Source organism: Hylobates moloch, unplaced genomic scaffold (assembly GCF_009828535.3).
Source record: "Hylobates moloch isolate HMO894 unplaced genomic scaffold, HMol_V3 SCAFFOLD_6, whole genome shotgun sequence".
Classification (NCBI taxonomy): Eukaryota; Metazoa; Chordata; class Mammalia; order Primates; family Hylobatidae; genus Hylobates; species Hylobates moloch.
The window spans coordinates 124,946,049-124,964,969 of NW_026652281.1; the positions used below are offsets into that span (position 1 = coordinate 124,946,049).

The 18,921-nt window shown below is 38.5% G+C and overlaps 1 protein-coding gene across 2 annotated transcripts; it reads right to left on the reverse strand.

Moving 5' to 3' along the window:
- Positions 1-2,924: 2,924 nt before the first annotated feature.
- Positions 2,925-17,777, reverse strand: SPINK1 (serine peptidase inhibitor Kazal type 1). Of its 2 annotated transcripts, none has more exons than XM_032158280.2 (5): positions 17,717-17,777; positions 9,876-10,121; positions 7,953-7,984; positions 6,378-6,484; positions 2,925-3,049 (listed from the first exon to the last, which is right to left on the reverse strand). In XM_032158280.2, the coding sequence occupies exons 2-5, from the start codon at positions 9,928-9,930 to the stop codon at positions 3,004-3,006; spliced, it is 240 nt and encodes a 79-aa protein (XP_032014171.1). In that variant the 5' UTR covers positions 9,931-10,121; positions 17,717-17,777; the 3' UTR covers positions 2,925-3,003. The 2 variants fall into 2 exon arrangements, with proteins under 2 accessions (XP_032014171.1, XP_032014170.1); XM_032158279.2 differs by having other exon boundaries at positions 9,876-10,154.
- Positions 17,778-18,921: the final 1,144 nt, after the last annotated feature.

Genomic DNA, 18,921 nt, shown 5'->3' on the forward strand with positions numbered 1-18,921 from the left:
CCACACAGGAACTCAAGAGGTCGGGCTCCTCCCCTCTGCAAAGGGCATGAACTTCTGTGGCTCCACGTCATTCTCCCAGTTCAGGCTGGTCGGAGGTTCTCCAGGGAGCCCTTTTTACTTGGCTGTCTCAATAGTGAGTGAGTCCTCCTGAGATCTGATTGTTTGAAAGTGTGTAGCACCTCCCCTCTCTCTTGCTCTTGTTTGGCCTGTGTGACCTGATTGCTCCCCCTTCACCTTCCACCATGATTATAGGCCTTCCCAGAAGCTGAGCAGATGCCTGCATCATCATGCTTCCTGTATAGCCTGTGGAAGCATGAGCCAATTAAACCTCTTTTCTTTATAAACTACCCAGTCTCAGGTATCTCTTTTTTTTTTTTTTTTTTTTGAGTTGGAGTTTCACTCTTGTCACCCGGGCAGGAGTGCAATGGTGCAGTCTTTGCCCACTGCATTCTCCACATCCTGGGTTCAAGCGATTATCCTGTCTCAGCCTCCCAAGTAGCTGGGATTACAGGTGCCCACCACCATGCCTGGGTAATTTTGGTATTTTTAGTAAAGATGGGTTTTCACCATGTTGGCCAGGCTAGTTTTGAACTCCTGAGCTCAGGTGATCCACCCGCCTTGGCCTCCAAGTGCTGGGATTACGGGCATGAGTCACCATGCCTGGCCACAGGTATTTCTTCAGAGCAATGGGAGAATGGCCTAATAAACTACCATACATGAACATAGCAATCCACATGCTTTCTGATGGGTCAGAGAGAGAACACAACCATTAAAGACAGACAATTTGGGTTAATGGGTTGCTTCTGCTTATAATCTCTAAGCCTTGTCTCTCCAGACTTGTAGACTGGTTCAGTTGGACATGAAAATCTGTAGCATTCAATTATTTAAATCTGAAGGGGAACATCACACTCCGGGGACTGTTGTGGGGTGGGGGGAGGGGGGAGGGACAGCATTAGGAGATACACCTAATGCTAAATGACGAGTTAATGGGTGCAGGAAATCAACATGGCACATGGATACATATGTAACAAACCTGCACATTGTGCACATGTACCCTAAAACCCTAAAGTATAATAAAAAAAAAAAAAATTCTGTTTATCATGGCAAAGGTCCTTAATTTTAGGGATGTCCTTCGAGTGTCCTCTAGCATCACAGACACGGTGTTGGAAGCCATCTTGCATCCATAACTGCTGTTAGCGTGATATTTAATGAGAGCTGTTAGACAGGGGTTTGGCTGAGGCACTTGGCAGACTACAGCATCCTCTAGTGGTCAGATTTAAGCCTCAAGACGTGTATATTCTGAATATCACAAGAAATTAACCTAAACCTTAGAGTGTCAGGCAACTGTGTTTGGCAAGTGTGGAATAGCTTTTGACTGGTTATTTCTGGTTCAATGGGTGATCTATTTCCTGCTGTATATTAGAAAACCTGCTGCATCTCAGGCTTTGTTAGCTCTCTACCCAGTTTTCCATTCTAGGCTAGTTCTTCTTGAGTTTGGGAATTCAAGCTGCTTTTTCATCTTCTTCCTCCCACTCCCCTCTTTCTCCTCCCCCTGCCACTCCTTCTCCTTTCCCCCTCCTCCTCCTCTTCTTTCTTCTTTGCTCCTCCTCCTCCTTTTCCTTCTCCTTCTCCTCCTCCTCCTCTAACTCCTCTTCCTCCTCCTCTAACTCCTCTTCCTCCTCCTCCTCCTTCTTTTAATAGCTGTACATACTTTTTTTTTTTCTTTTGGGGAGCTTCTTTAGTTTTATCTGATTTGCTTCCCTGAATATAAACACATAGTCCTTTTCAGTAGGAAGGTGTTATCTAAAGTTTCTATAGAAAAAATAGGCAATAATGAATAACTCACGTGAGGTGATTGTGGCTTAATGGAAGAAGCATTAGACTTGAAGTCAGTCCTGTATTATGATAAAAACCTAAGCCTCTCGCTTTGTTTGCTTGCAATATTAGGCAGGTGATTTCACTTAGTTCTAAGTTTACTCATAAGATAAGGATAATCTTATAGGGTTGTTCTGGCTCACACATAAACTCAAGTGCACTGCACAAAGGTCTCTTGATCAGTTCATCCCGTCTATAGTCACTTTTTTCCTTGTCAGATTATCTTTTGGGAATGGTTTGATAGTAGAAGAGACCGTTCCCAAAGTTAATCCAGAATCAGGCCTCCCCACCTACCCGCCTCAGTTTAGCACAGCACAAACCTATCAGGCCCGGTGAAGCAGATCTCCCAGGGAAGCACAAGAGGAAGTCCTCCATCCAAGCCCCGGGTTATCAGGGACAACCACAGGCTCTACTTTACCACCATTCACCTTAGTAACTAATGGGGAACTGGCCCTGCTGGGGAAGAACTAAGGCTAAGTCCAGAAGCTGCTCCACAGCCTTGTTAAGAAAATGTACTTTTTTTGTTTGTTTGTTTTCTCAATGATTCAGATCTTTTTGAGACGATTACGTCTGACCCAAAATCTACATTCTGAGATAAGTGGAAAATCTCAAAGACTAAACTCTATTCCAACAGATAGGCATCTCTATGCCCACGCACGTAGACCTGTGCCAGCCACAATAGATGCTCAATCAAATCCCAAGGAAACCTAAAGATGTTATTCCAATCAGCAGACTATGATGGGTAACATGTTTCTGGACTGGGTATTTTCCAATTGTTCCTTAAAATAGTAGTCCAGTCCTCAAAGAATTACTTGTATTCATGATCATCTGTGCTCTGCCATTTATTATCTGCAATCACATTTTCTAAGGCAGTGACCTCAGGATGTGAGAAAGATGAGGAAAGAAAAGGAATTGTGAGGGAAACTCTCTCTGAAATTACAGAATTCCTGGTGTTTTTAAAACTTGGTCTATTCTGAGTCTTGCCAAAGTCCCCTGACCCTGGTATAATCAAACATACCTTCGAGGAAAAAGCAAATGGAAACAACAGGGGATATTCAGATACATTTATTCAACAATCAGGCCAGCCAGGCCTCACGGTGACCTGATGGGATTTCAAAACCTTGGTTCTCAGCAAGGCCCAGATTTCTGAATGAGGATAGAAGTCTGGCGCTTCCTGCAGTAGAGATTAAAACAAAAAATCAGCTTAAACTTTACTGATCAAAAAGTGACTATGGGAGAAAAACGGGGAAAAATAACAGCTACATTTAAAGTTGGAGAGGTTTGAGATTTATAATCTTTTCTCTGTCTTTCATTCATTTATACATTCACTTAGTCATTAATTCATCAAATATTTATTGCTTACTGTTGAATACACTAAGGATACAACAGAAAGGAAAAATATCTGTCCTTACAGTTTTTACAGATCTCGCAGGGTGTTACAGTGAACCCCCGAAATTAAACTCAAAACCGTTGTTGCATCTTTTGCTCCTGATGCCTCTGCCTTCGCCACCAGGTTTCCATCTGAGCTGATGCCTGAGCTATTGTTGGACCTTCTAATTGATTGACCTTTCATCTTAGAGCTCTGGGGATTCATATCTGTGAGATCTCACAAAGTAAATCATATATTTATTCCACATGATTCCTGCCAGTTCTAAACATCCTCCCCTCCAGATAAAACCTCTCTGTTCGCCCCACACTACCATTACCAAACCAGTTTTCTCTTCCCTAAACTAAATATCTCTAAATTTTGTAATTGTTCCCTAGAAGACTGTTTCCAGGTCTTTAATTTTTCTAACCATTTTTTCTTTGAGTGTACGGGCTTACAAAAATTCTTCTACTTCTCTATTGCTGGAGGACATCTGACTTCCATATACTTTTTTTTTTCTTTTCTTTTCTTTTCTTTTTTTTTTTTTTTAAGACAGAGTCTCACTCTGTTGCCCAGGCTGGAGTGCAGTGGTGTGATCTTGGCTCACTGCAGCCTCCACCTCCCAGGTTCAAGTGATTCTCCTGCCTCAGCCTCCCAAGTAGCTGGGATTACAGGTGCATGCCACCATGCCTGGCTAATATTTGTATTTTTAGTAGAGACGGGGTTTTACCGTGTTGGCTAGGCTGGTCTCAAACTCCTAACGTCAAGTGATCCGCCTGCCTGGGTCTTCCAAAGTGCTGGGATTACAGGCATGAGCCACCATGCCCAGCCAAACTCTTTAAGACTTTTTAATGCTTTCTTGTCCCACAATCATTAACTGCTCATTAATACTGATTTCCAAATCAGTTAGCATACATAAGCACACACACCTAAACAGAATAAACAAGAATTGCTATGCTGTTCACTCTAGTTTCATATATTCACCATCGACATATAGCTATGTAAATTTAAGTTAGTTTAGATAATATTAAATATTCAGCTTATCAGTTATACTAGCCACATTTAAGTTAGTGTTAGCCACATTAAGGCTACTGTTTTGTGGCTAGTGGCTATGTATTAGACAAAATAAACATAGAACATTTCCATCATTATAGAAGGTTCTATTGGAAATGCAGGTTTACGGAAAAGAATTTGCCGGTACAGATTCCCTGTGAAGACGTAGAAGGAATAGAAAAAGTGTTTATTGAATATATTTGCCAAGCACATGATCACCAAAAAGACTGATTTGCAAGCCCTTGTTTGGTATTATCTACTTGTCTCAAACTAGGGTCAGCGTCTGGCTTTAGTTACTAGGTAATAAGTTTGGGACTTTTAATCAACAGTAAAAAAGGCAATGTCATACATTAGGAAATATATTGTATTTGAGGAAGCAACATTTTGTCTCTAGACCTAAATTTTCTTATCTGAGAAATATAGGAAGAGAGGTCATGTTTTCTAGCACACAAATGTGCCTCCCATATTTACATATTTTTGAACAAATAGAAAGAATAAGCAGAAACTCGGAGGTTTCAGAGACTAAGCAGATAGGGTGTTCCAGCCCTCTACTAATATTTTTCTAATGTTTCACTGTAAATATTGAGTGGCACTTGGAAATTTCCCAAGTCTCAAAGCTGTTGTTCTCTTGCTTTCTCCTCCCATTGGATGGAAATATGATGTTTGAGCTTAATGTCAAGAACATGGGTCATGAGAAAACTAACAGGTGGCTTCAAATTCCTTTTACAAGTCTTAATTATGGAAACGGATTCATTACAAAGTAGAATACCTAGTGTTTTGGGTCTAAAACTTCAGGATATTAGACCTCTCATCCAGGGGGCCTATTTCCACAATACTTGCTAAATTCTGAGAATTTTCCAAAATGGTTTAAAACAGCCCAAGAAGAAGGTTTGCATTAGAGAAAAGGGAATTTATGCAGTAGAATATAATGGAAATTTACACAGTCATTTGAGCCTGAGTCAAAGTCTTTAATATCAAGTCAATCTCAGAAAAACTAAAGTCACTTGTGGAATCCCTTTTATTTGCTTTGTTCATTCCACACCTTTATTTAACCTGGCATGCTCTTTTGATATTGCCAAAATTCAGAGCTCTATTTAAATGTCATTCTATTCTTTTTTTTTTTTTCCTTTTTTTTTTAGATGGAGTCTCACTCTTGTCACCCAGGTTGGAGTGCAGTGGCACAATCTCAGCTCACTGCAACCTCTGCCTGCCAGGTTCAAGTGATTCTCCTGCCTCAGCCTTCTGAGTAGCTGGGATTACAGGCGCCCGCCACCACGGGGTTTCACCATGTTGGCCAGGCTGGTCTCGAACTCCTGACCTCAGGTGATCCACCAGCATCAGCCTCCCAAAGTGCTGGGATTACAGGAGTGAGCCACTGCACCCGGCCGGCATTCTATTCTTTTCGTGGATCCTTTCTTGGCCCCTTTTAATAAAAAATATGTATCTCTGTTTCACTCCTGTTGCACTTTATTTACACCTCATCTTCTGGCATTTGCCGCAAGTTATAAGAAGCCAGCCTATATGTGTTCATGATGTTTTCTTAGTCATAAGCACAAGTAAGACAGGGAATATTAGAATAATGCTTGACACATGCTAAGATTTCAGTTGCTGAGTGAGATTGGAAATCTGTGTCGAATCTATTTCTCTGTATCCCATCACCTACTTATGGACACTGAGAAAATGAAGCTTTACTGAAACTGGCTTTCATAGCCATGAGTAAAAATACATTTTTGGTTATATAAGCTATGCAATTTATATTTGCGTAACTGAGGGCTTTAAAAAACACAATCATTGCAACCACTAATAATTTTTTTTAATTAAAGGTATTTTGTGTGTATAAGATTTATAAAAATCCAAGCTATCTACTATTTTGCTGTAAAAAATGTAGGCTTTGATCATACAAGTGACTTTTAAAAAATAATATTTAATGCTAAATATATAAAATGGAGAATAAGAAAGAGATAACTGTTTTTGGAAAAAGTAAATAGTTTGCTTTTCTCAGGGTGAGATTCATATTATCAGTACACTTGAAGATAACTAACTTAAAATATATAGTTTAAAAGAAATTCAAGTTTGTACTCACTGATTTTCAAAACATAGCACACATTCATTGGGATAAGTATTTCCATCAGTCCCGCAGACAGGGTCATATATCTTGGTGCATCCATTAAGTTCATTGTAACATTTGGCCTAAAAATGGAATTAAACAGAATTATTTCCCATTGTTCTCCATTCTTGAGTTCATAGCAAAATCTCTGAAATGGTTTTAATTTCTCTGGGGCATAACTGTGATTGGGAGAATGATACTGTGTGTTGTAAGAGAAATAACCTAAGATCTGGAGACAGAAAACCTTGTTTTAAGTCATGCCTCTGCTATTTCTAAGCTGTGTGACATTAGTAAGTCCTATGGCCCTTCTGAAACTCAATCAGTTCATCTGAAAACGGTGATGATATTACCATTTCCCACCTATCTCATAATGTTGTTGTGAGGTTTACACGGATGGGTGAAATAATGTTCAAGTTTGCAATTACTGCGGGTGCCAGCATCTCTCAGGTTGGCCACATCTTGGGGCATGTTCTACCTTGTACACTGTAGTCCACACACACAGTGGTCTTCTACTAGGCACTTAAAGGCACTAGGCATCGTCCAGTGTTGGAAGTCTTTGCATTCTACTCTAGTAAGAGTTTATAATAATCAAATGATTGTCATTGTCCTAGACATTGTCCTAGTGCTTTTTATATATTATTTTGTTTAAACCTCCTAACTATCCTGTGAACTAAGTATTATATTCTTCTTCAGGTGAAGATAATGAGGCACAAAGCAATAAAATTAGCCAAGGCCACCCAGCTAAGGAATTCCTAAATTGAATTCAAACCTAGTCAGAGTTCCTGAGCTTTAGCTCTTAACTACTTTATTCTACTACATCTCCGCACCAGTTTTGTTTTACTAACACTCATTTTTTTTTTGGCTCAAAATAATGCCTCACTTACTTCGGAGCACCCTCCCTGATCTCTCTAACTAGGTCAAGTTCTTAATGGCAGCAGAACTTTTTTATAACACTTATCACCAATGTAATAATATATTCATTCATGAACTTTTGGTCTATCAGCTGTCTCCGACTAGATATAAATGTACTGAGAACAGGGACACTTCTTCCTCTGGTCTCCAAATTTACTGAAATTACCTATTAAACAAAAAAATACGAAAAGGTTAGAGTTAGAATATTTTTCTAGAAGGAGAACCTAGTTTATTATTTTCTGTCGTTCATTATAAATTAGAGCCGCACCTTGGTGATTGGGAGAGCTGCATGCCAACATGGTCAAACTGGCTGTAAGGAGGAAGGGCTACTTGGAGTGAACTTGAGAAGGCTTCCACCCCAAATACTTGTCTACAGCTATCACTAGTCTATATAAAAACCCCTTCACAGCAAGCACTATAGGACTATATGGAACTTGCTTATACATCAGTGAAATTGTCCTTCAATATATGCCTGTGGGTTGGAACTACTATTACCGTTTGCATTTCTCACATTAACCCTCCCTAGCATTCATACTCCTCTTAACTTCAGGCTAAACTGAAAGGTGACAGCAAGGCTGCATTTTTGTTGGATCAAACTGTTCCAGTCTGAGAAATAAGAAATTACAAATATCTCTTTACCTCTCTTCCCAGGGAGTCAGCTCCAGTGTTACCTAGAAATAAATCAGATATGGTAAGTTGGGTCCTAAATGAGAGAAGTCAGATCCATTCTTCATCAGAATTCTCTGCTTTCATTGCAGACTGTGACTTCTTTACTAGGCTCTTTCATTCCCCACCCTTTCTGATTTCTATAATCTTCCAAAAGTATCTGACTGATTTTCCTGTACCCCTTCCTTGGCGAAATCTTAAAAAGATTAAGTCAAACTTTGATTATGATCAAAGTATCTCGATTTGATGTTTTAGGAAGTTGATCTATTTCCTTGAAAATAGAAATTATGCACTTACTGCTGGAAATGAATCAGGCACTGAGCAAATTATCTTTTGAACCCTCACAAACATTCTCAAAACCAGTTACTAGATCTTTAATCTCACAATTAGTGAAGTATAATTTTTATCTCAGTTTACAGATGAAAGTATGGAGAGTTTTTATAACTAGCTGTGAAACAGTTATCATAAGCAGTAACCAGGTCTTCTGGTGCAAAGTTAGCTTTTTCAATTATATTTAAATATCCTTTTGTAAGTAATGTTGAAAAAATAGAGTTCTTTTGCCAAATCACTATCAGGTCCCAAAGAGCTATTTCCAACAATTGCATCATATGGACTATGGGTCCAACTCACATTTGTTGAATTTACAGATAGTCAAAGTAGCTAATCTCTATTCCCCCAGAAAATAGCAGAGGTTTTGCAGACAACATATAGGAAATGATAACTGTGGATAAGTTCATGGAAGGGAAAGGGAACTAATATGATAGCAATCAAATAAGGAAACATTCATGAAAATTAATTTAATATCATCAATCTTTGAGGTGATCTGAGCAAAGAGGTAGTTCTTTGTATCTAAATGTAATGAAAATTAGTGAGGCATCTATGAGCTTGGAGAATTTCCCCCGGGATAGTCAGAACTTGATATTGTTGGGGGCCCACTGGCTTTTAGAATCTAGTTGAGTCTAAAAACTGAAGAGCAGGTGCTCATCACAGGCATCTATTTGTATTAATTAACATGCATGAGGAGGGGGAAAGGGAACACTGACTGCTGCCATAAATATTCAGCAAATACAACAAACAATATTCTTCCTCTTCTTAGCAAAGTGCTGATTTGGCTCTCCACAGGATCCTTTGCTACATGAGAGGTGAAGTTGAAAATGTTAACCATTTCCAGTGATAAAAAGGAAACTGATCTTGGCTCTGCGGGTTCACAGTTGTCTGTCACCATTGTCAAGACGCAGTTGGGGGTATATGTGCACCATCTTTTCGAGCAGAATACTTTCTTTCAAAACGTTCAAAATGTGTAATGTAAATACACAAAACGTAATTTTTGTATTTCCAGATACTAATAAGAAATACTAGAAATTGAAAATAAAAAATTCCCTTTTATCACATATATTAGCTATTCAGGGATAAATCTGACAAACTATACATGATTCCAGTACACTGAAACCTATACAATAAAAAAAAATTTTTAATCAGTCAAATTGTGCCTTTTATACTGAATAACTGGAAGCTATTTTATCTATTTTATGCAATCCCATGAGAATTTAAAATTTGTAATTTGGCCTTACACATTTACAGAATTAGAAGTATACTTAAAGTTAAAATATTTTTACCCCTTTTCTCTACCATATCCCAACAAAGGGTCAGCCACATCAATAGAGGAAAACTTTTTTATTTCTGGGAAGTTCTTACTAGTGGAATTGTTTTCCTTATAGTAGGTTAAAAATCCCTCTGACAACATAATTCTTACCTGTTGATCTTATTTCATCTCTTTAGGTCCAAAAGATCTCTCGAAGACTAGACTACATCAAAAGTCTAGAAGATAATGTGCTTCACAAAGCAACAGATCAAAACGGTATTATTTAAATTTGAAAAATATGCGAAAGCACTTACCAGATAGACTCAACAGGGCCAAGGCACTGAGAAGAAAGATGCCTGTTACCTTCATGGCTGAAGTTCTGCGTCCAGAGGTCAGTTGAAAACTGCACTGCACTTACCACATCTCTTCAGAAGCCTGGGACTGGAAGGGTCATATGGCAGATGGCAGCAAGGCCCCACCTACTGGGCTATATCACAGATCTCCCTGGTTATTGATTGATTCGGTGTCGTAGCCTGGCCTTCAGGTTCTCGGAATGTCACCTGTGTAAGAAAGGTGAAAGGAGCCAGGTGGGCCTGAAACATGCAAGGCAAAGATTCTGTCAGGAAAACAGTTCTGGTGGTTAGTTTGATCCCTAATTCCCTCTATGATTGTGGGAAAGTCATTCCCTTCTCAAGCCTGTTTTCTCACCTGTAAGGTGAACTCAGAGATCCCTTCTACTCTGTAGTTCTGGATAGATGAGCAGGTATGGATAGCTACTAGAAAGAATTTTATTCCAAGTAGGGTAAAACCTCTCCACTCTTTCTTCCTTTCCTCCACTCTTCCTTTCTTATTCTTCTTTCTCTTTTCTGTATTTTTCCATCACCCATTCACAAAGCCTAAAGTAGCTGATGGAGTGGCAGATGAGAGGGAAAGAGAGCGCATGAGAGAGAGAGGACTCAGTTCCCTAAAACGTGTATTCTGGAGCTACAGGGTGCTTGTTGGAGCCACTTTTGCTGTGCTTCTGTGTATTTATCTGGAAATTAAAATAATAATAACACCTAACTCAAAGGGTTACTCTTTCATTTGAGAATATGTGCTGGGTAAAAGAGAATATGTGCCGGATATCTACCATGTGTTATTAGAAGAGAATTCTCCATCCTCTCTCACGTTTCGGTGTGTCTTATGAGTAGAGGTGCTGATAACCTTTGTTTCAGACTATCTTTTTAAGGGTGTTTATATAACAAACGACCTTAGAAAATATGTAATGTCTCCATCTGCATCAAAAGGCAGGTTTGTTTACTGTTTAGTGTAATAAAGTTAATATCTCCTTCTAGGGCAAAGACCATGTTAATTGCCCTTTACAAAAGATTTCGGGTTTTTAAAAGCTTGGCCTTGCTTTCCTTTAACACACTGTACTTTCTCTGCAAGTGTCACTTGATGCGCCTTACACTGGCCTGTGGAAATTGGGGCTTGGGAAACCAGAACAAATTCCAACACTCTGGCTGTTGCTGTGGAATAATTAAGTCCCTTATCTCTGAGCCAGGAGTCTGTGCCTGCTGCCAGAAACCATTATAATGTGGCAGGCTAACTTCTTAGCTTCTAAGTAGGATAAAATCTCAAACCCTTCCCAAGTCATGACAAGAACTGTATTTATCTCTTGAGACAGATCAGTAAATAAAAATAGCAATCTCTGTCTTCATGGAGCTTCCATTGCATTTTTGTTGAGGGAGGCAGGCGACAAAAAATAATAAATGATTGTAAAATATATCAGATAAATATTATGGAGAAAAGGATAGGAAGGATAAGGGTGCTGGAGGGTTAAGGAGATATATATCATAGCGTGATCAGAGAAGGTCTTGCTTTTCAGGTGATATCTAACAGAGACATGAAGGAAATGAGGATTTGAACTATGCAATTATTCCAAGGATGTGCATTCTAGACAGACAGACTAGTAAGTGCAAAGGCTCTGAGGCTGACGCTGGTTTGACATGTTTGAGAAACATCCACATTATAATGGTTTCTGGCAGCAGGCACAGACTCCTGGCTCAGAGATAAGGGACTTAATTATTCCACAGCAACAGCCAGAGTGTTGGAATTTGTTCTGGTTTCCCAAGCCCCAATTTCCACAGGCCAGTGTAAGGCGCATCAAGTGACACTTGCAGAGAAATTACAGTGTGTTAAAGGAAAGCAAGGCCAAGCTTTTAAAAACCCGAAATCTTTTGTAAAGGGATAGAGGGCAAAACGGGAGATGAAATAAAGGAAGCAGTGAGGGTCTAGATCTAGTGCAGGCTAGAGTAAGGACTTTGGTTTTTATCAAAGGGAAGCTTTGGAAGTGTTTAGTTCTTGACATCACTATTTTGATGTTTTACAGCTACCTCAAATCTAATATGTTCCATACTACTAATTTGATCTTTCACCACAGTATTTTTGTCTCTATTCTCCCTACAGCTTCTTTTCTTTCCAGTAGATCGCTCAAGCCCAAACCTCGTTGTTCTCCCTGACATTTCCCTTTCCCCTTTCTATGCATCATCTTCCACACTTAATTTGCTACCAAGTTCTGTTCTTGGATTCGTGTTCAAAATAACCTCAATCCCAGACACTTCTCATTAGCTTCCACTGTCATATCTAAGATAAAGCCATCATTTCCCCCCTGGGTTTCTGTATTTCCTGCAAAGAGTTTCTCAATATTTGTTGTTATTTCTTCCTTAAAGCTGCTGCCCATAGAACGGTCAAGGGATCTTTGTGGACTGCAAATTTGATCATGTCTCTGTCCAGTTTCTCATTGTTCAGAATGCTCAGGAAGAATTTAGGTTCTGCATGACTTGGCTCCTTTCTGTCTTTATTCCCCAAGAGATTCTTCCTTGCTGAATCTGGTCATTTCCTTGCTACATTGGTCATTTCTCTGTTACCCTTTACTAGGACCAGCGAAACAAAATAATACAAAACAGATTTCACCTTCTAAGGTTAAAAGGTTAAGCGGTATTTTCTCAAGAAGCCATTCTTTCTGGGTCTTCCTTTACTTCTTTCTGCATCTAGATTAATCTCTCCTATTGTATGATTTCATAAAACCCTTCATTGCACTTAAAATAATTCCAACTCTATAGCTATTTGTATGATTATTATGTAATATCTCTTTATTTTTAGGGAGCAAATACAGTTGCTTTATTTATTGTAGCACCTAACAAATTGTCTGGAAAATAGTTAATACTAAATAAATATTTGCTAAAAACATAAATTAAGTGATAAATGTATATATTTCTGAAGACCAAGGTTTATGCCTTGTTCACTTCTGTGTCTCCAGTGCCTCCGGTTGAGTAGCCATTCATTGGTTCATCATTCGGCCTTTTATTCAGGCAACCATTAACATATTCAAATATTCATCAAGTCCTTACTATATAAAAATTTTTGGCTGAGTGCTAGGGAAATTAATATGATGTCTGCCCTCACGGAGTTTAGTCTTAGCATTGATAGATATTGGTTGGATCATATTTGATTTGATTTGAGATGAAAATACATTGGTTCTTTTCATCTCAAATCATCATTTAAATAGTTTTGTGACCAGTAAGAAACTTCCAATAACCACTGTTAAGGAGGGTTCATATATGAGAAAAGGATTTTTTCTTGGGTTTCACAAGCAGTATGGGGAGAAGGGAATTGGCTGGGATTTGGTCACAGAAACTCATTAGATAATAATAGCAGCAGTAATAACTTTAAATGTAGGCCTGCCTGATGCCAAAGCCTGGGCTCTTTTCACCACACAGTGCTTTTTAAACATTTTGACTGTGAACCTAAAGTAAAAATTTTGGGTTATGGCCTAGTATATGTATTACATGTAGACATGGGAGCAGACGAACACAGTTGTTAAAAAACAAAACATAGTCTTATTATAGGTGAGGACTCTTGATAGATTTTTTGTATTCTATTCCATCTCAGTTCACCAATCCTAATCTGTAATTAGAAAAATATTTTGCTACACAAACATGTCCTATGGACCCCAGACAATCTTGTTTTTTAAATCACTACAATACTAAGATGAATTCTAGTTAAAAACGGGCCCCAAATTTGTGATAGAGAATGGCCCTTTGCAGACAACAAGTTAAAGAGGATAAACAAAACCCATGGAGAGAGGGGCCTGTCTCCAATTATAAATCTGCCATTTCAACTGTGACATGACTGGGTAAAATAATTTTCTCAACTACAAAAAGACACATCATACAGTGTTCATGTGGTGTGAGAATAAACCGAGAAACCATAAGTAAATATTGTGCAAAAATATTATTCCTCACATCTCCAGGAATTATAATTGCTAGCTAGTAATAATATCACGCTCCTTCTGTGAATTAGAACAATAGAAAATATATTGAGGCCTCATACGATCAATTCTTGACAGAATAAATATTGTTTGCCCCTGGAGATGAGGAGTGCATTAACCAGAGAAATCCTGATACCGTGCTAGACTATTAGTCATATTGAACGTGTTTACATTGCTCAACCTTGTGTACATTCTTTTCCTTTTCTTCTTTACTGCTCTGAGTACATATTTATGCATGTCTATCTTTGGGAACTCAAGCAAACATATTATGACCTATTCCCCTCTGATTCAAGGACTAATTATTCACCTGAGTAAAGAGTGATGACAAAACTCAAGAGAACTGCTCTAATGGATGTTGATAATACGTGCTGGAATGGAGATGCTGGGCTGGCAGCTGTTGATTTTCACATTCTGTGCCCAAAGTTTAACTGGTAAGAAAAAAATGACAGAAACTAGAGATATACAGCTTATTATACTTAGCCTGACACTTGGAGACCTCCTTGACATAGCTGCAACTTAACTCTTCAACTTTTATTTTTCATTATTTAGGGAATTTCATGGCTTTTCATAAATGACCTCTTGTTTTTGTTCCACTGCTTGTTCTCCAAATAGGTCGCATGTGTACCTATTTGCTGTACCCATCCTCTACAGCTTGGGTAAAATGTCTGTGGTGCTTGATGCAATTAGGAATGATTTACTCACTTTCCTTTGCCTCTCATAGCAGTTTGTAAAGCCATCACTTAATAATTACGTTGATTACATCCTCATCCTCATCATTATCACTATAGTCACTACTAATATTTTTCAAAAGCTTCTATTCATCAGTCACTGTAGTATTTTATTTTCATCATTTTAATCCTGATGGCATTGTTATCTCTCCTTTATAAGAAAGGAAACTGAAGCACAGAGATTTCAGTTTCTTGTTCCTGGTAACAGATGAACAGATATGGTATTTACTGATTTGTGTGTGTGTGTATGTGTGTGTGTGTACAAACTTAATCTTAATGTCATGGTTAGAACATTGGATTAAACTCCAAGAAGCCAGGATTCTTAATTTAATACTGCCACACCAAAACGGTTGCCCCCTCATCTATGTAAACCCTGCAATTTAGCGTGTCTCTGTTATAGCACATTAAACTGGAAATTCTAATTTTTCATTTTTCTTATTTGTCTCCTTTACTAAACTCCTGGATGTCATGACCTTTTATCTACAGAGTCAAGTACACTGTTAGATCCAGTGGCACCTGATAACATGTGCGAAATCCATGCCTTATAAGCATTTGTGGGCATAGTAGACTTTAATAAGATTGCAAAGAATTGCATCACACACTAGGCAACAAAATATTTTAAAAACATGTCAGACTTTATAACTACTCTTAACTGGAAGTCTTTCTTGGTCATTTCCCACCAAGCAGTAGCCAAACTTACAAATGTTTGTTACTCCTTCTTCATTCTCTTTTCTACCCTCTCCAGCCAGGAATGAAACAACCAGTTTCTTTCCTTGTCTAGAACAGAAACAGATGACACCTTGGCTCTGGAGATACCATATCTAACAAGTTCTTTTCAGGATATTTTCCCAAAAAAGACACTTCTTTCCCTAAAATAAATTCTGGTGCCAGCTGTAAAGATAGTAACATTTCCAGCATGTCATTTAATGATTGAAAGTCTAATCTTTGCAGAATGACAGACCTCAGTTCAAACCTATGTGTAACTTTAAGCTAAACTTCACATTTATGACCCTCAATTTTCACAATTTTTCCTCCAAATACCCTCAAGCTGGATGGGTTTTAAAATTCAATTTTTTTTTGTAAATTTTAAAAAATTATATGATGCAGTTCAGAAAGCCCAGTGGTGCCTGGCACAGCACGCTTTAATCAAATACACCAATAATTCTTTGGCAAAACATATCATGTAGAGAAAATAATTATCCTTAAATCATCTCTTGACAGATTTTGCTGTCAAATGAGTTACAAAATGAAACAAAAGAAAAACTTCTGAAACAAAACGAAAACAAAACAAACCCCTCTGTGGGGTTTGAAATGATGAATTAGGGACTGTGGACCTGTAGATGCTTCACAAAGTTGTTATGAGGAATAAAGAGGATAATGTCTTTACGTAAGGCTCATAGCTCAGACCAGGACGAAAGGGGTTAATAAGTGCCTGTGCCTACTGCTACTATTGCTGCCATATGGTGGCTCATGTCAAATCTGGGATCAACTACCTGCACTTTCTCTTTCCTTATATTGGTGTAATCTTTCCTTATTGTATGTTCAATTTATAGGAAACTTCTGAAACTGCTCTTACATTAACATTTTTCTTTCTTTTCTCTTTTCTTTTCTTTCTTTCTTTCTTTTCTTCCTTCCTTTCTCTCTCTTTCTTTCTTTCTTTCTTTCTTTCTTTCTTTCTTTCTTTCTTTCTTTCTTTCTTTCTTTCTTTCTTTTTTGAGATGGAGTCTCACTCTGTCGCCTGGGCTGGAGTGCAGTGGCATGATCTCGGCTTACTGCAACCTCTGTCTTCCGGGTTCAAGCAATTCTCCTGCCTCAGCCTCCTGAGTAGCTGGGACTACAGGCAAGCACCATGGCACTTGGCTACTTTTTGTGTTTTTAGTGGAGAGGGGGTTTTACCATGTTGGCTAGGCTGGTCTCGAACTCCTGACCTCAGGTGATCCACCCGCCTCGGCCTCACAAAGTGCTGGGATTACAGGCATGAGCCACTGTGCCCAGCCACATTAACTTTTCTTACAGGGACAAGCCATCCATGTTGGAGGCCACCTGTCTTGGACCCACAAGAGTTTTATGAATGCCTCCCATCAGCGCTTTTCGCTAATAGACCTCTAAGTCTCGTTTTCCAGAAGCTTTGCTCTTCTCTCAATCTGGCACTGATGCCCTATAGCAATCATTAACTAAATGTTCAAACATAAGACAAGGAAGCATCCAGTTGAGAAACGTGTTTACTGGAAGAAAAAACAATTGTTTCTTGTAACATGTGAAAATCAAAGAAGAATTCTGTAGCTAAAGGTAGTAGCGTATATCTGGGGACAAAAGGTCAATTAATGAATAACCACATTTCAGATAAGGAAATATAGAATGGCTGTGGAACAACTATAGCAAGAGGGAGAGTGTATGAAGATCATAAAAACAATTTCAGTAGATTCTGGCTTCTGGTCCCGTACTCTTAACCAAACCTCTTATGTTTTATTAATGAATTTATTCTTGTCAATTCATATGACCTTTTTTACTTTTTCTCACTTTTCTAGATGTATTGTATATATCTCCAGACTCCAGTTGGCTTCACTGTACTGTGAAACACTTCCACATAATGCCCTGATATCAATCAAAACATATCTGATTACTTTATTTTTTAACAATTCTCCTTTCCCAAATTTCTCCAGTTCTCTTGAGAGCATAGCCACTATTTCAAATCTTAGGTTTAGAGTCTCCTTGGGTCTTGTTCTTTGCTTTTCCATGGCTCTTGATCTAATCCGTCATCAACTTTCCTAATTCATCTTTCATCTACGTTCATCTTTCTATTCATCTTCCATCATTCTAGGCCTAGAGTATTCCCCCATGGTTCCCCATGGTCTCTCCTACTTGCTATAGGCTATCCATCTCATGGTCTTGAAGAGGGAGAGGACCTGGACTGGTGACTTGATCTGCCTCTCACCAACACTGTGATCCCTGTCCCCTTTCCCTCACCAGCCTCCTATTTCCCCTAACATTGTCACTGTATTAGTCTGCTCTCATGCTGCTAATAAAGACATACCCAAGACTGCATATTTTATAAAGGAAAGAGGTTTAATTGACTCACAGTTCCACGTGGCTGGGGAGGCCTCAGGAAACTTACAATCATGGCAGAAGGAGAAACAAACACATCCTTCTTCACATGGCAGCAGCAAGGAGAAGTACTGAGCAAAAGGGAGAAAAGTCCTTTATAAAACCATCAGACCTTGTGAGAACTTACTCACTATCACAAGAACAGCATGAGGGTAACCACACCCATGATTCAGTTACCTCCCCACCGGGTCCCTCCCATGACACATAGGGATTATGGGAACTACAATTCAAGATGAGACTTAGGTAGGGACACAGCCAAATCATATCAGTCATCAAACCAGGTTAAACCTACTTGTCTCTATCTCCATATTTGTTTTGCTGATTCTTCCTCCGTTCAGATGATTATCAACTTGTCGAAGTTGCCTAACTGTTCATTGCGTCCTGCTATTTTAAAAAATATAAATGTATTTTAGGATAGTTTTAGATTTGTCAAAAAATTGTAAAGTTTGTACAGAAAATGTATGGATATACCTAACCCAGTTTTGCCTATTCTTAACATTTTACATTACCTGGGTACATTTTTCAAAACTACAAAACAAACACTGGCATATTACCATTAATTAAACACCATACTTCATTGTGATTTCAGTAGTTTTTCCACTAGTATTCTTTTCCTGTTCCAGGATCTCATCTAGGATATAACATCACATTTAGTGATTGTGTTTCCTTAGTCTCTTCTGATCTGTGACAGAACAGACTAAGAAAACACAACCATTAAATGTGGGAAAAAATAAATTATTGTCCTTAGTCTCTTCTGTCACAGATTAAAAAAGATTAAGGAAAATCAGTTATTCCTTGTTTTTCATTACCTGGACAAGTTTTGAGGAGTAGTCAGGTATTTTTTCAAATATCCCTCAATTTTTTAAAAATGTTTTTCTCATGAGTAGACTGGAGTTAGGGATTTGGGGAAAGAACCTCCAAATTAAAGAGATATACCTTTCTCATCAGATATTATGGATACATTCTATTAATATGACATCACCCATGATGCTAAACTTTATCATCTGGCCCAGGTGGTGTTTCTCAACTATAAGACTAGTTTTGACCCCTTTTCATAGCCCATTATTTGGAAGAAGGCCAGTAAGTGCAGCCCACATTGGGGAATGATGAGTTAAGCTTCAACTCTTTGAGAACAGAGTATCTCCATAAACCATTTCAAATTCCTCTGTAAGGAACATATGTCTCTTCCTCTTTATTGATACATTCATGTACTTA

Coding starts and splice junctions, on each gene's coding strand:
- SPINK1 (XM_032158280.2), bottom strand. CDS start 9,930: ATGAAGGTAACAGGCATCTTTCTTCTCAGTGCCTTGGCCCTGTTGAGT. Junction 7,985..9,875: donor GGCCCTGTTGAGTCTATCTG/GTAAGTGCTTTC, acceptor ATTTATTTCTAG/GTAACACTGGAGCTGACTCC. Junction 3,050..6,377: donor GTGCTATGTTTTGAAAATCA/GTGAGTACAAAC, acceptor TCTCTACTGCAG/GAAGCGCCAGACTTCTATCC.